General features: G+C 37.4%; 1 protein-coding gene across 1 annotated transcript; it reads left to right on the forward strand.

Moving 5' to 3' along the window:
- Positions 1-1,154: 1,154 nt before the first annotated feature.
- On the forward strand, positions 1,155-15,644 carry LOC308557874 (putative coiled-coil domain-containing protein 144C). Its single transcript, XM_081138786.1, has 7 exons — positions 1,155-2,265; positions 3,141-4,073; positions 5,584-5,736; positions 9,442-9,554; positions 11,075-11,204; positions 13,858-13,979; positions 15,501-15,644. The coding sequence occupies exons 1-7, from the start codon at positions 1,174-1,176 to the stop codon at positions 15,514-15,516; spliced, it is 2,559 nt and encodes an 852-aa protein (XP_080994912.1). The 5' UTR covers positions 1,155-1,173; the 3' UTR covers positions 15,517-15,644.
- Positions 15,645-16,387: the final 743 nt, after the last annotated feature.

Consider the following 16,387-nt stretch of genomic DNA (forward strand, 5'->3'; position numbering starts at 1 on the left):
ACTCCGTCTCTGACACCCCTTAAGTCCACCAGACCACCTCAAGAGACCTCCATGAAGTCTACATAATAGGCCCAGGCAGCTGACTCCTTTGTAGTGTGTTGCTCCATAGGGTAGAGAACAAGGAGTGAGGACAGTGGGGCTAGTAGATTCCCCATGTTGATGCTCTAATGAAGGGAGTGCTTGACCCAGGAATGATGGCATCTTTGGGCACTCTGGGAGAGAAGCTCAGCACAGGGAAGGGACCCAGAGGTCATAACTTCAGCTCTCTTCCCAGAGCCATTCAAAGCAGTTTCTCCTCGCATGACTCCATTCCACTCTGAGACACCCTTTCTTCATAGTCCCAGAGTGAGTGTTTGGAATAAGACTTGTGTGCTGGCCCTCTAAGAGGGTTCCTGTCTTTCCAGCAGACTCCCATTTCTTCCTGGAGGACAGAATCCTTGCTGCTTTTCAGAGCCAGATATTATGTGGGCTCTTCTTCCCACCTCTGGTGCCCAAGGTTGGGGACCCCAGTGTAGGTTGAGACCCCATGATCCTCAGGGGGGAACTTTGCAGCTGAGATACCCCTCAGCATTCTCAACCACCACAAGTGGGTGCAAGGCCAGCCCTTTTTGAATCTCTGCCCTTTCTACCAGTCTAGCTGAGGGTTCTTCTGTAGTTCTTGGTTACAAGAGTAATGTTCAGCTAGTCTTCAGTTGCTTATTCAGTTTGGTAGTTATGTACCTTAGTAGTAATTCCAGTTCGGTCCAGGGAGGAGGTGAATGTAACTCTTAGCTCCTTTGGCTCCATCTTAGATCAGCTCTAACAAAATTCTGAAATGCAGTGCAGGGGCTCACTATTGAGGATATCGTTAGGTGAAATGTGGTGCAGGGGCTCACTGTTGAGGTTATGGGGAGGTGAAATATTTTAAGTGAGGAAGCCTTTTAGCATAAAAATACAGCTACTAATTTATTTTTGATAGATTTAACATCTAATGAATTGTGACAAAATTAAGTTTGAGGGTTCATGTTTTTCTTTTAATTTAGACCAAGGCCAGTAAATATTTACTTCTCAGTTAAAATCCAGTGATTTAGGAGTAGCTAACTATAGATTAAGAATTCTAAAAGTTAAATTTTAATTATATTCTAATTTTCCTTTGTCTATACTTGATTACTTAAGGGTGAAGCTATTTCAAAAATGTATATCCCTACAGCAAAGACAGCAGAAAACCAAAGCAAGCAAATTCACCTTACAACTTTGCATCTGGAAAAAATGTCTCAAGACTCAGAAATAAATAGGGCATGTGACAGAGAGTATACTTTTGCATATTCAGGACATCCTTCTGTGCAAAAGGATGAGGAAATGTGGGTTAAACATGGGAAATTCAAACAGAGGAAGAATTTACAACTTACCAGTGATGAGTTAAAGCAGAAGCGTCATGAATTTTGTGAAAAAGACACTAGTGAGTGTCCTGAGGAAGGGCCCCTCCATAACTCTAAAAAAGGAGCAAGTGTAAAACAAATGCCTTCTTTTCTGACAAATAAAGTACTTGACTGTGGGGGAAAAGATGCATTTGGAATGCCTCTCTCTGAAGTATTCCAGACATTTCCTGGAGGAGAAGAACCCACCCTCAAAAATGTGTTTCCATCTCATTCATGCTCTGGGCCCCCGGAAGACTCTCCCTGGTCATCTTCTGAGCTTTGTTTAAGCGAAAAGGAATTACACTCTGAAAATGATCACAAACCTGACACTGAACATGTTTTAAACAAAAATGAAGAGCGTTTTTGTAGTGATACAGAAAATATCAAAGTAAAGAACCCAGTAGTTACATCCAAAGTGAAAGAAGACCAAGAGTTTGATATGCAGAAGACAAAAAATATGAACGCAAATACCACTAATTGGAAATTAGGAGTCAGTCATACTCCTCAGTCTAGTGGTCTAAAAAGTCATCTTGATTTGCAGATTGCCAGCCACAGTGAAAAAAAACACATGATTCAAATGAAAAGGCATGATACTTATGCTGTTACAAATACTTATAAGGAATCAAAGCAAAATCAAGACTTCTTGCAGAAGCCATTATATGCAGATCATTGCAGTGCTAGTAACTATAAAAGCGTGGAATCTGAAATAGAAGAATGGAGTTCCTCTGACCCCTACAGTGTCGGAACATCTACAGGATGTGTAAATGAAGCATTACAGCAAGATGTACAAAGGCTTAACATGGACACGTCGAAAGCAGAGATCCTGGCCTTGAGAAACAGAGGTAAAAGTTCACCTGATAATTTATCGGTAAGTATTTTATTCCTGGTAAAGTAGTTTAGTGTACTTCCCCCCATTTTACATTTATTACTACTTTAAACATCATGAACAAGAAATAAAAGTTATTGTAACAACAAAAAATTTCAGCCTTTTCTAAGAAGAGCTCTATAAATTTTATCCTATTCACCATTTGTACTTTGATAGATGAGGCTTCTTTAGTGTTTCTGTATTCACACTAGAGAAGAACTGTGGGTGGTGCCAGAGCACAACCTGTGGAGTCTGCGCACCTGGGGAAGAACCTGAACTTGCTTATCTTTTTCACCTCTCCATTCTAGATTGTGATAAATGAATGGGTTCACTGATAGATGCAGAAGTGCTTAGGACAAAGCCTAGGTTATCAGTTATTAGTGGAGGTAGTTTTTATAGCTGACTTTGAAAGTACTGGAAAAGTAGAATACCTAAGAGATATTTTGGGGGGAAAAAGAATTTTAGGAAATTTAGTGTATCTTAATATGTACAAGATGAACACTCTTACTGTGGGGTAGCCATATGTTCAGACTGTAAACTCAAATTTTAAGTGTAGAGTTATTAATCTTTTATATAATACATTCTTGTTCTGAGGTGACTCCGAGAAAGCCCTTTCCAGTACTGAGAGTCTTAAAAATTCTCTTGTGATTTCTTTTTCACTTTAAAAAATTCATCATCTTATTAAATTTTTGAACTTTGGAGTATTTATGCTTATCTCAAGTTAGAGGTTGGATCCAACTCTATTTTTTTTTCAGAGGGATATCCACTTATTGCAGCCTTATTTTATATAAACATATAGGTTATCCTTTAATTTCAGAGGCTATCATGATATGTCATTTCAATGAGTGTTAGCTACAAGTCTCCTTTGTTTTACTTAGGTTTCTGATAGGTATGAAAGAGAAGAAAGCCTGTTGCCTGAAATTCACAAGTTGCAGGATGAAATTGCTGCTCTAAGAATGGAAATAGATGCAGTAAAAAATCAGAACCGGGAAATGGAAAAGAAATGTTTGAAGGACATTGCAATTGCCAAAGAAAAGAATGACCATCTTCAGAAGACAATAAAACTGAATGAAGAAACATTAACAAAAACAATATTTCAATATCATGGACAGCTTGAGGCTCTGACAGCTCAGAATGCAACGCTCAACTCTGAACTGGAGAATGAAAAACAAAACAGAGAAAGACTGGAAGCAGAAGTTGAATCATACCGACCTAGACTGGCTACTGCTCTACAGGATCGTGAACAATGTCAGACATCAAAGAAAGACCTACAACTTGCTTTCCAGAGAATAAGAGATGAATGGTTTTGTTTCCAGGACAAAATGAATTTTGACATGTCTGACCTTAAGAAAAGCAATGAGATTCTTTCTCAACAACTTTCTAAACCTGAAAGTAAGTTCAGTAGCCTAGAAATTGAGCTTCATCACACAAGAGATGCTCCCAGAGAAAGGACCTTGATTTTAAAAGGCGCAGAAGGAGACCTAAGCAAAACAAAGGGCCAAAAGACAGAAACTGAACATGTGTATCAAAGTGAACAATGTAAAGTGAATAAATACATTGCAGAGCAGGAATCCTTAAGGGAGAAGTTATGTCAACTACAAAGTGAAAATATGTTGCTTCGACAGCAGCTGGATGATGCTCACAGCAAAGCTGACAGTGAAGAAAAGACAGTTGTTAATATCCTAGATCAGCTTCAGGAGATGAGAAAAACATTTCGTGCTGAACAGGACCGAAATAAGGAGTTAACCAATGAATGGCATCATTTAAAAGAAAGAATATATAAGTATGAAAATGATAAAGCAGAAAAACGTGTAAGTATCCAGACAGATAAATAGTTTTCCAATTTCCTAAAAGAAAATTCAGAGTAATATTTGATGATGGTTAAATGTGAATCTAGTTGAATATTAAAAATATATAGATTATAAATGTGTTTGCTCCATCAGCTTAAAAGACATTGTATCCAGCAACTGAACATTAGGTCTGAGAGGTGCTTTGTTTTGAGTAAAGACTTTGTGTTGCCTATGAAATTTTAAGAGGTTAAGCCATAGATTGTTAATAGATATAGATTGATATTAAAATTTAGTCTTATACTGATACAATAATAATTTTAATCTTTCTGTCACCACGTCTTAATACCTTTAGCAAGCAGATAAATGGAAATGTTCATACCTAAAATGAGTATTTTGAAATTAAGATTCAATTAAGTGGATTATCTTGACACTATTTCAGATTTTCCAGATGAACTGAAGTGCAGATGCTGTATCATAGTACCTTTCCTTCAGTGGCTTCTTATATACATTTTAGTTGGTATAATGTTATTTTGAATTCGAATTAAATTTGGAATATTTCAGTCTCAAGTAATATATTCATGAGACCCTTCAGCTCATTTAAAGGCATCTACTTTTCATTAAATCATAATTTGGGACAAATGTGATGAGTTTTAGCAAATTTATACTTTCCACTACTATTTACAATTTTCTTTGAATATTTTTACAAGTGATTGGATCATGTTTCTCATGGCAAGGCCTAATTACTATCATTTGGAAATAAGTTTGTCCAATACAGAGAGAGTTGTAACTCTCTGTGATTTCTTAATTTGACATTGGATCTCCGTTTCAGACTAGTGACGGTGGCAGGATTTATGTGTAGCAGGGAGAGAGGGCAAGGGCGGGTTACCTAGGGCCTCGAAGGCCATTGGAATGACTTCACTTTCTATTATGATGGGAATCTATTGGAAGAATTTGAGCAAGGGATTGAATGTGTGAGGAGCTCTGAAGTTAATTGAAGCCTCTGGTTAAAAAATAAATAAATAAAAAGAGAAAAATGTTCCACAATGTTGAACTTACTACCACTTGATCCACCTACATACCCATTTCTCTTTGGGACGTCAGTAGATTGTAAAGCTTTGAGATTCATGAAGAGGGTCAGGGCTTGAGAGAGGGGCTGAATCAGATGTCTAAGTAACCTAATACTGATTAGGCAGGAGGATTACATTTCTGTGTCTTTAACCTGATTAAGCAAACAGGAATCTGTCCATTATGAGGAAAAGAAGGCGAATTGATGTATGTGGTGATATTTCCCAGTTACATATTATGTTAATAATATGTGACTCTAAGTACATCCAGGGTGGGCAAAAGTAGGTTTACAGTTGTTCGTATGGAGAGTAATGCAGTAATTAGTAAATAACAATACAAAAGTAAACTGTGTTTCATGTACTCACAGCTGTAACCTTTAGCCCTATCCTGTATGTGAAGTTATAATTATTAACATAATTTAATTAAAATGTGATTTCTAAAACCAGTAACGGAAATATCTTACTAGGCAGTGGTGAGACAACTTCAACAAGACCTGGCTGATACCAAAAATAAACTATCTATGTTAGAGGCTTCACAGAAGGTTGAATCACCCTCTCGTATGAATTTAGAAGATGAGAAAAAGAAGTTAAAGCAAGAATTAGATGAAAGCAGAAGTCAAGTATGTATGAAATTTAACATATCATCAGTTCATCTACAGCTGGTTAAACAATATAGAGTGTTTTAGGGTACTACTTTTCATGGTCAGCTTTCTTTTCTATTTTTATTGTAATTAATTTATTATAATTTTATTATCTTTATAGTGCACTTATTTCTTAAACACTGGCTTTTATCCTGCCATTTGTGTTTTGTGTTTTTTCTTATAATATTTACCCTTAGGAAAGTTGAGAATTATGCAGTGTTTTTCATAGAAGTCAAGGGGCTTTTTTTTCTTTCTACTAAACAATATTTTTAGTGATATCTCCATTATCATGATGAGGCAGCGAGATAAAATCAAAGGATAATGCTTAATGGGATGTTCCAGAAAATTGTTTTAGTTCTTACCTTCATTTTAGTGAATAGATAGAGAATCTGTATTTATTTTACAGATTTTGAAATAAGTTGTACGGGAAAGTCATTATACAAACTGGTTGAAGTAGGCATATCCTTCATTTCCTCTCAGAATATTATGAAAGCATGGAAATCGTCAGACAATTAAGAAAATTAAATCTAGATCAACCATTGGATTTTTTTGACAAAAGCTGTATTGATATAATTTACATATATAATTTGCCCATTTAAATGGTACAAATCAATACTTTTAAACATATCCAGAGAGTTGTGCATCTATCATCTCCATCAATTATGGAATATTTTTATCACTCCAAAAACAAACTCCACATCTCTTAGCTGTCACTACCAGCTTCTCATCTCGCCCTGCACCAGGCTACCACCAGGCTACTTTTTCTCTGTTGACTTGTCTATTCTGGATATTTCATGTATATGTAAGCACACAAGTTGCAGTCCTTTGTGATGGGCTTCTTTCATTTCATGTAATATTTTAAAGGTTCACCCTCATTATAGCACATATCAATATTTTATTTCTTTTTATTGCTGAACAATACTTCATTGTGTGGCTCAACCATTTATCCATTCATCAGTTGAAGGCACTTTGTGTTGTTTTCACTTTTTGGCTGTTAATAATTCTACTGTGAAGATTAGTGTACAAGTCATTGTGTGAACATATGTTTTTATTTCTTTGCCATTGGACTTTATCCTCTGAGATAATTGGGCTGATGTCAGCATCTTTCTGCTGTTACTCATGCTGTCCATTCTGTGTTTTCAGTTTCTATTCCTCTTGCTTATTCCTACATCTATCTGGACCTGGCTCCCAATCTCTCCTTTTCCATGAAGTGATCTCTGACTGTTCGAACTCTCATTGACCTCATTCTTTTAAGCACTTGTCATCTCTTCTGTACAGGAGAATTTAGCCCTTAATTTTACATTGTTTTAATTTTTCTCATGAGAGATAGCCTTGTGTTTCTAAGTATAAATTTGTCCGTGATGTATATTATATGATATGGGTATATGATATTATATGATATAGTCATATAAGTTGGAAATATTTGAGCTTAACTATTGTTAGAATAAAATTAAATACTTTATATCACCGATAGACTTGGGATTCAAACCCAGATATTTGATCAACACAGTGTTGAGGTGAAGAGTCTGAATTGGCAAGAAGATAGCTCTAGCTTTCTCAAGTCTTCAAACAATATAGTTGAGTATGCATGTGAAAGGAATGTCAGAAGACTTCCCTAGGTCAGGTCTCTATGGAATAGGAAATTATTATTTTTTAAAGGCAAATAATTGATAATCTGATGCTCGTGAAGAACATTTGCATTTTAAGAGAAAAATCAAGACAGAGAATGCTGGTTAACAAAGGTGCCCCCAAGATCAGAACAGAACACTAGCACACTCAAAGTAACACCAATAAGAATCAACATAAAACGTACAAGATTAGCTATCTACATAGGTGACCTGTCACATCATGGTTTATGAGTGTGTGGTTCAGGGTATTGTCTATGAGGAGCTAGAAGGGAGGAAGAGAAGTACAGATGAGCTCAGCAAAGGGGTCAGGGCTGGAAATGTTGAGGGAATCTGGTCTGAAGTGTTGAGATTTAAGGAACTCTGAATTTTAGGAAAGGAATAGACTGCTCTCTATCTATAAGTCTGTCTCTGTTTTGCTTAGTAGTTCAGTTCATTAAATTCCAGCTATGAGTGAAATCATATGGTACTTGTCTGCTGATGGTGTTGGTGGTGTTGGAGGGGGGTGTAGGGATGGAGCGAAAAAGAAAACAGCTAGAGAGAACTCATGGACACGGACAACAGGGTGGCAATTGCAGGGCTGTGAGGGGATTGGGGGAGGTGGAAGGGGGCATAGAGGGGATACGTGGTGATGGAAAGAAAAAAAAAAGTGAGGTAGAAAAAGAATAAAAAGTAATAAAAAAGAAAAGTGTGAAGCTGGGTGATGAACCTCTGGAGGGTAAATATAATATTCTATCTTCTTTTGTTTGTGTTAGAAATTTTCTATAAAAAAAGGTTAAATAAAAAGATTGTCTTAGGTGAGCACTGTCTCTCCGCTGCTTGACTGAGCTCCCCCAGTTCCTCCTTCAGAGCCCTCCTCTTGTGCATGTGTCTGCGATTCGAGCCTATCAGCTTTGAGCCTGTCAGCTTTCTGTCTCTTAGGAATTCCTCATAATTTCTGTTGTATTGATTATATACTGATTTTCATGTGCTAAGTATACAGTCTCTAGCGCATATCTTTAGTTTAATGTGTTGCTATAAACAAAGACCATTGAATTATAAAGCCAGGTATTGAGTTTCTTAAACTTGTTATATCTCCCCTCAACTTCAGTGTAGCTCTAGCTCATGGCATTCAACAGGGTGAAGACAAATAAACGTGCTACCACTTTGTTCCAAACAAACAAAAAATAAATAAAGAGTAAAACTAAATTAAAAAGGAATAGAAAGAGTCGAGGACTGTCCATCATGTAGAAAGGAATTGGGGTTGGAGGCCCAGAGGGTGGGGTGTGGCCCTTGTTCCCAGTAGCTGTGGGAAGTAAAGCAGCACAGGGCCTAAAGGAGCCTCAGGAAGTGCTTGGGGCAGTTACAGGGCTGGAGTGGATTCTCCTGTAAAAGGAGAGGAGTGGGGAGAGCAGGAGCCTGGGGGTGAGCCCGCATTAAAGATGCTAGCATTGAGTGGAAGAGGGGAACAGGATGATGGGAAAAGCTACAAGGATCAAGTAAAAGCTATGATTTTATTCAATATAGAGAAGACAAACTTTGTTTAAAGAGAAAGTGTTTAACAGAGAAGGAGAGATTGAAACTTACGGCAGAAGCTTACAGAGAATGAGAGCATCTCATCCTAAAGTCAGATTTGCATGGGAATTTTTCAAAGATTATCTTAGTAAGATTCAATTTAATAAAACCTGGAATATGTTCAATTATTAATGAAAATGTTTCTAGGACAGCTTTAGAAACTAAAATGTCAATATAGCCATTCTCTTAAAGTTTGGGGTTTTTTTAAGACTTAGTATTTTATATGTCAAAACCTCTGTTTTAGCAAATTTTGGCAATTTAAATTCCAGACCAAAAAATGGTGAAACCGTAAAGTCAATTTAAGCTGCTGTAAGAGGTCATTATTTTTCAAATCTGTCCTTATAAGCACCAGGTTTATAAACTAGATTTTATAAACCTGTCTACTATGTTTTATAAACCTGTCTACACATATTATTCATGAACTCATGAGAAATCATATTTTTAAGAAAGAAGAGTGAGTGTTTAGATTTTTAAAAATAATTCACTTTAAAAATGTTTTTCACAGATTCAGCATGAAAAGAAACAGATAAGGGAATGGACTGAGTTAAAATTCTTCCTGCAGTCTTGCCTGCGTGAAGGATTAAAGAAGATGGGTGAACTGGAGAAAGAGTTCACTAGGTAAGGTTTTAATATTTCAGACCATTTCCACCTTCAATTAAGATTTAACTGCCACTTACTTTATTAAAACCAAAATCCAAATTTATTTCCTATGTGTAATTTTCATAATTAAACAAATTATCCTATTTAAAAATTTACTTGAGAAACTCACAGCACAATCTGAAACTGCTTTGAGGGCCAAAATACTATACTTTTTTTTTTCTTGAAATACATCTTTATTGATTTCAGAGAGAGGAAGGGAGGGGGAGAGAGAGAGACAGAAACGTCAATGATGAGAGAGTCATTGGTCCGCTGCCTCCTGCACGCCCCTGACTGGGGATCGAGCCCACAACCTGGGCATGTGTCCTGACTGGGAATTGAATCACGATCTCCTGGATCCTAGGTCGATGCTCAACCGCTGAGCCACACCCGGCTGGGCTCTACTTACTCTTTAGTGGTTCCTAAAACAATAATGAGGATGCATTTTGCATATCTTGTCGACTGCACTTTTCATGTCTACCTTGAATTTTTACTTCTGCAAGATGTCTTTGCTCTCTGGTGGCCTTTCCTACTTTCAGTCGTGAGTGTGCTTTCCCTTCAGCATTCAAATAGTTTAATACCTAAAAGCCTCCCTGTGTCATTGTTTAACAACATCAAAAATTCTCTTGATTTGGCTTATGTTTCTTTCTCCTTTTTTAGTTATAAAATATATCACACATACAAAACTGTCTGTATGACTTAAAGAAGTTGTATAATCATGTTTTTACCACTAGTGAAAAATAATGGGATTTTCCCCAGTGTCTGGGAATCCCCACATGGCTTCCTTTCTGTTTATTTGCCGAGCACTTAAGTTTGTTCTCTGATCCTCACCAGTGTTTTCCCCTCATTTCACTATCTTTCTCTACACTGCTTTGTATCCCTTTCATTTTGTTAATGTTGTGCGAGCAAAGATATCTTCTTAAAACTGCCTTGAAGAGACTGCTACACATGCTCTCTCTGACTTCTCTTCTTCTAAAGCCCTGCCCCTTTCTAATTCTGCCTTCAAGTCAGACTTCAAAGATGTTTCTCTCCTGCTTCTCTTTCTATTTTGAATGAGCTCCTTGATGTTTTGTTGGGACCTTTCTTCTCGTAGATTGTCGTCAGGAGGTACCAAAAGGTATTTTTGTGTCTCTTCAAAACATTCACTTGTAATTATGCTTTTCTACTTCACTTTGGAAACTGATCTCTGGTTTATAGTTGATATTTAATAATAGTTTCATGTTTTATATTGACATACTAACATGAATATTAATAATAACTTAATTATAAGAACTCTGCATAGTTTCAATATTAACTCTGTATCACATATGCCATGAATATTTTTCACCTTACATTTACAATTTAGATAGTATGCTTTCAAGCAATATTAGATTGGAACAAATGAGAGGATCATAATTTATGGATTTATTTATTTTATATGATAGAACATAGTATCTGTTCAAATAATTATCAAATATTTACTCTTAAAGAATTGGACTTACTCATTTTGTACGTTTCTGCAGATTGAAGGAACTCTTAAACATTACACAAAGGAAGTTAAATGAACATGAAAATGAAGAGCTTAGTTTTCCTGAAGATTTAAAACCAAATCTAACTGAAATGGAAATTCGGACTAATATGTTAAAACAGAAGGTAATTGTAAATCAGATTTGGGACCCCAAAATCACCTACCTTGGGGAAATACATATCATTCAATTCTTTGAGCAGTGAAATACAGATTTTTCTATTAATTGTATGAACTTGGTATCAGTGAACAAGACAGCCTTTTTTCTTTATCACTTTTCTATAAAAAGGGCATACTGTTAATTCTTCTGTGCCTTGAACCCTGGCAAGAAGCATACCATTACTGGACCCCAGGCACCAGCACCAAATTAAAATCTTTTTTGGCAACGACTTTATTGAGATATAATAAACATACCATGCAGTTCACTCATTTAAAGTGTACAATTCAGTGGATTTTCCTATATTCCAAGAGTTATACAGTCATCATCACAATCCATTTTAGAACATTTGCATCACCCTAAAAAGTAACCCTGTGCCCTTTAGCAACCACCCTGTGCCCGTTTCCACTTCCGCACCCTTCCTAGCCCTAGGAACCACTACTGTCCGCTCAGTCTCTCCAGTTTTGTCTATTCTGCACATTTCATATCAGTGGAATCACACAATATGTGGTCCTCTGTGACTGCCCTTTATATTTAGCATGATGTTTTCAATGAACATCTATTTTGCGACATGTATCACTAGTACTGCGTTTCTGTTTATTGCTGAATAACATTTCATTGCATGGAGCAACTACATTTTTTTATCTGTTCATCATTTGATGGCCCTTTAGGGTTGTTTCCACTTTTTGGTTTTGTTAATAATGCTGCTATGAGCATTCATATCCAAGTTTTCATTCTTTTGGGAATATATTTATAAATGGATCTGCTAGATCATATATTTAACTTTTGAGAAACTGCCAGACTTTTCTCCAAAGTAGCTGCACCATTTTGCATTTTCATTCACAATGTATGAGGGTTCCTATTTCTTTGCATTCTTGCCAACATTTGCCATTGCCTGTCTTTTGACTGTAGCCATCCTGGTGGGTGTGAAGTGGCATCTTATTGTGGTTTTGATTTGTGATTTTCTAGTGACTAGTGATGTCCACCGTCTTTTCACATGCTGACTATCCATCTGTGTATCTTCTTGGAAAGCCTGTGTTTTCGATCCCTTCACCCAGTTTTAATTGGATTGTCTTTTTATTATTGAATTGTAAGAGTTCTGTATATATCCTAGATACAAATCCCTTATTAGATAAAGGATTTTCAAATATTTCTTCCATTCAATAGCTCCCCTTTTCACTTTCTTGATGGTGTCTTTTAAAGCACAGAAGCTTTTGATTTTGACCAAGTCCAGTTAGTCTATTTTTGTCTTTTGGTTTCACATCTAAGAAAAATACCCAAATCCTGTCATGAAGATATACACCTATGTTTTCTTCTAAGAGTTTTATAGTTTTAGCTTTTACATTTTGAGTTAATTTTTATGTATGGTAGGAGGTACAGATCTAATTTTACTCTTTTGCATGTGGATATCCAGTTGTCCCAGCACAATTTGTTAAAAAAGACCATTCATGTCTGATTTAACTGTTTGGCTCCCTCGTCAAAAAGCACTTGGCCATAATGTGAGGGTTAATTTTTGGATCCTCCCTTCTAATTCATTGATTGATAAGTCTGTCCTTCTGCTAGGCCCAAATCAAATTTTATGAGTGCTCTTTCCCAGTCATCTTGCATATTACCAGGTGTTTTATGTAATAATAAAAAGTCAGTGTAGTGGAATGCTTTTAACGCTCCTTTCGTGGAGATATTTTGCTTCCTGATAAAGCCCGTGGCCAGCTTGTGTTTGCTGACTCTGACAGGAGGGGAAAGTAGGCTCACAAAGGTAACGCCCATTCCTTTTACTCTCCACTCCAACCTTTAGTCTCTAACCCAGCGTCTCCCGCTTCGCTTCATTTCCATTAAACCCTGTAACAGACCTGCTGCCTTGGCATCTACTTCATGTGATTGACTCATAATTCATAGACTCGCTGGCAGGTTTCACTGCCCAGGGAGGAGAAGGGTCACACCTGGCTTGTCCCCTCTCCTCTTTGGAAATGTCTCAATTTGAAATCTCAAAAATGTAAAGCCTATTTGTTTTCATGGAGAAACATTGTGGTGTGACATGAAGATGAGTCGGTCTTACCTTCCCTTACAAACAAGCTTGAGGGAAGGTAGAAGGAAATTGTATGTAAATGGTGCTGATGGACACTGCATTGGTTTTACTACTGAGATGTAAAGCGATTTCATAATGTTCTCTATTTCCTCACTGAGGAGAGGAAGACTTGTCCTAACCATGCACTGCTTCTCCAGGGCCCTTGGCTCTTCTCCCTGAGCCCTTTTAAGAGCTGACCTGTGCTTACAGCTCTTTTCTCAGCCCGCCTCCTCCCTGTAGAAGGTCTAAGGCCCACAGGCCTCTTTTTATTGTGCACTGTCTTGTTCTCCTTTAGTCCAAGTGAGCAAGCAGGGGTTTTGCTACTACAGTTCTCTTAGAAGCTTTGAGTTTCCTGTGAATTTTATTGGTGTTCATATCATTAGAAAAGCCACCCTCACACATTGTTTTAAGGTAAGCTCTTCACCTTGGGCTTCCTGGAGGTGTTGTAGGACAGTGCCATGAAAACTTTCACATTCTGGAAATCCTTAAAGGCATCTGAGGCACCACATAAGTCTTTCTGAGGTCTTAAGGGTTTTCTAAGTCTTGGCTTCATCCTTAGACCATGCTTTCCTGGAACACCCTGGATTTGATGTTACCCAGAAGCCATGTGTGTATTTTAGCATTATTTGACCATTGGACATGTGGGAGAAGCTCTAAATGGGAAATGAATATTGGAACCCGGTAAGTTCTGGTTCTCTGCCATTTAATAGTCTTCCTTTAGCTCATCTTCCTAGTGCATTTCACTTTCACGGCTTCCTAGGGAGAATCCCGTCATCCTTGTTTCAGTGTCATTTTGCTCACTTGTCCAGAAGCGCTTGCTGTCAGCCACCTCAGGGCTATGAGGCCTCCACTCACTGTTTCTTGGAGGCTCTTTTGGTTTTCATTGTCACACCTCTATACATTATCTCTGGATCCACCTACCTCCTGTTCAAAGGCACTCCCCCTCATGTGTGTGCCAGCACTCCATTTTTAATATCAGTATCTGTGCCAGTTATTTATTGATGCTTAATAAACCACCCCTAAACCCTGTGTCTTAAAACAGCATTTACTTTGCTCGCAAATCTGCAGTGAGGCCGGCTCAATTCTTTTCCACTTGCCATCAGCTGGGGTGACTTGAAGCTGGGAACTAGACTCATGTAAAGGCTATTCATTCACCTGTTTGTCAGTGGCAGCAGGCTTTTGGCTGGGACATTAGCTGGGGCAGACTCAGCTGCCACCAAGACGAGGACTGACTACGCGGCCTGGGCTGCTTCATCCTTCACAACAGGGTGGCCGGGTCTCAGGGTGAACTTCCCGAGAGAGTGAGATGGGAGCTGTGTCACCAGACACAGAAGTCACACAGCAGGTCCACCACATTCTATTCACTAGAAACCAGTGACTAAGGCCAGCACTGCTTCATGGAGAAGTGCAAAGGAGTTGTAGACATGTTTCAGTAACTGCCTCACTCGCCTTGTCTTAGCAAACAATCATCATCTCTAAGGAGGCTGTTCCTCCCACTATCACTGACATTCCAGCAGGTTTGTTGTTGACGGTGCTATTCTTTTTGTTTAGTATGGTCCCTTATTTTGTGGGACGTAACAAAGAATTTCAATATTTCACTATTGATTTAAGCCCCACTTTTTTAGGGCTCATCTCGCTTAAACTTTTACAGTGGGAGATGTGATTTCTCCGCAATCCATGGGATCATTTTTTCTTAGAATGGAATTCAAATGAGCATCAACTGTTTGTAGAATCCATATTTAGAAGATTCATTAATTAGAGTCTCATTTTGAAAGTCTTATTTTGGGATGCATTTGTTGACTCAGTCCTAAATACCTCAAAATGATATCCCTGCACTTCTTTAAAAATTATGAAGAGTTAAGATGAGGGAAGAGGTAAGAGACTTTCTGCTAAGAGGTGACATATAGTCATTTTGTGGAGGAAAGACATGAAACAGTCACAGAAAAAAGAGTATAAAATCAACTGCAGACTCTGTGTGGCAAATATGATGACAGTAAATATATGTTTGTGACTCCTGGTTGTTTTAACTTTGGTCTTGATTCTGAGTAATCCAAGGTTCCACATTCTAAGACTGTACTACAGTACGGATAACATTTTACTGCAACTGAATTCATTTCAAACTATTAGAATTAACTGGTGTTGAATTAAGACTATTCTCAGTCCACAGCTTCATAACCAAACTATATTATTTCATTCACGCAGACTGATGATTTCATAGCAATACTGGAACCTGCATCTTCAGCATGTGCACATCTGGATGAAGAAAATACACTTCAACAGGCATTATCATCAGTGAAAGCAATTCAAAAGAAATGTGAAAAACTAGAGGATAAAAAACAGAAGTGGAAACAAAAAGCAAAAATGCTCAGAAAAAAAATAGAACAGTATGAACAGACGATTGGCGAGGGAGAAATAAAGCATTTAAACAAAAAATTAAAACAAGCCTATCTGTTGTTACAGGTTAATTTCTTGATCTTTAATGTGCTTTATTTCATTTCACTGCAAATTTCACTTTGGACATAGACATTGTATGTGTTTCCCCCACTTCCCTTAATATCAATTTGTTCTGTAGATTTCAGGAAGGAAGGTGGCATGTTTCTCATTTCAGTATTTTAATTTCCATCATTATTATCACTAAATTGACCATTCAGAATGATTTTTACTAGAGGATCATTTTATTTTTAAGACCAGTTGATGTAAAACAAGACTATAAGGAAGAAAAGTAAAAATTTTGATTTAAAAATTATACTATTATTAAGTTCTGTTGTTCAATTTTTAAAAATAAATTGATTCTATTATTTTTTGAGTTATCAGAATGCATGAGTACTAGTAAAAGAAAGATTTTATGCTAAGTGAAATGAGCAAGTCAGAAAGACAAATGCCATATGATGTCACTAATATGTGGAATCTAATGAACAAAATAAACTGATGAACAAAATAGAACCAGAGGCACGGATAAATGGACAAGACTGACAGATGTCAGAGGGGAGGGGGTTCGGAGGGCCTGGAGAAAGGAAGGTTAAGGGATTAGCTAAAGAACATCTATGCATAGACCATGGACACGGACAACACTGTGGTGATGGCCAAGG

The sequence above is a fragment of the Miniopterus schreibersii genome (assembly GCF_964146895.1).
Source record: "Miniopterus schreibersii genome assembly, chromosome: 1".
Lineage (NCBI taxonomy): Eukaryota > Metazoa > Chordata > Mammalia > Chiroptera > Miniopteridae > Miniopterus > Miniopterus schreibersii.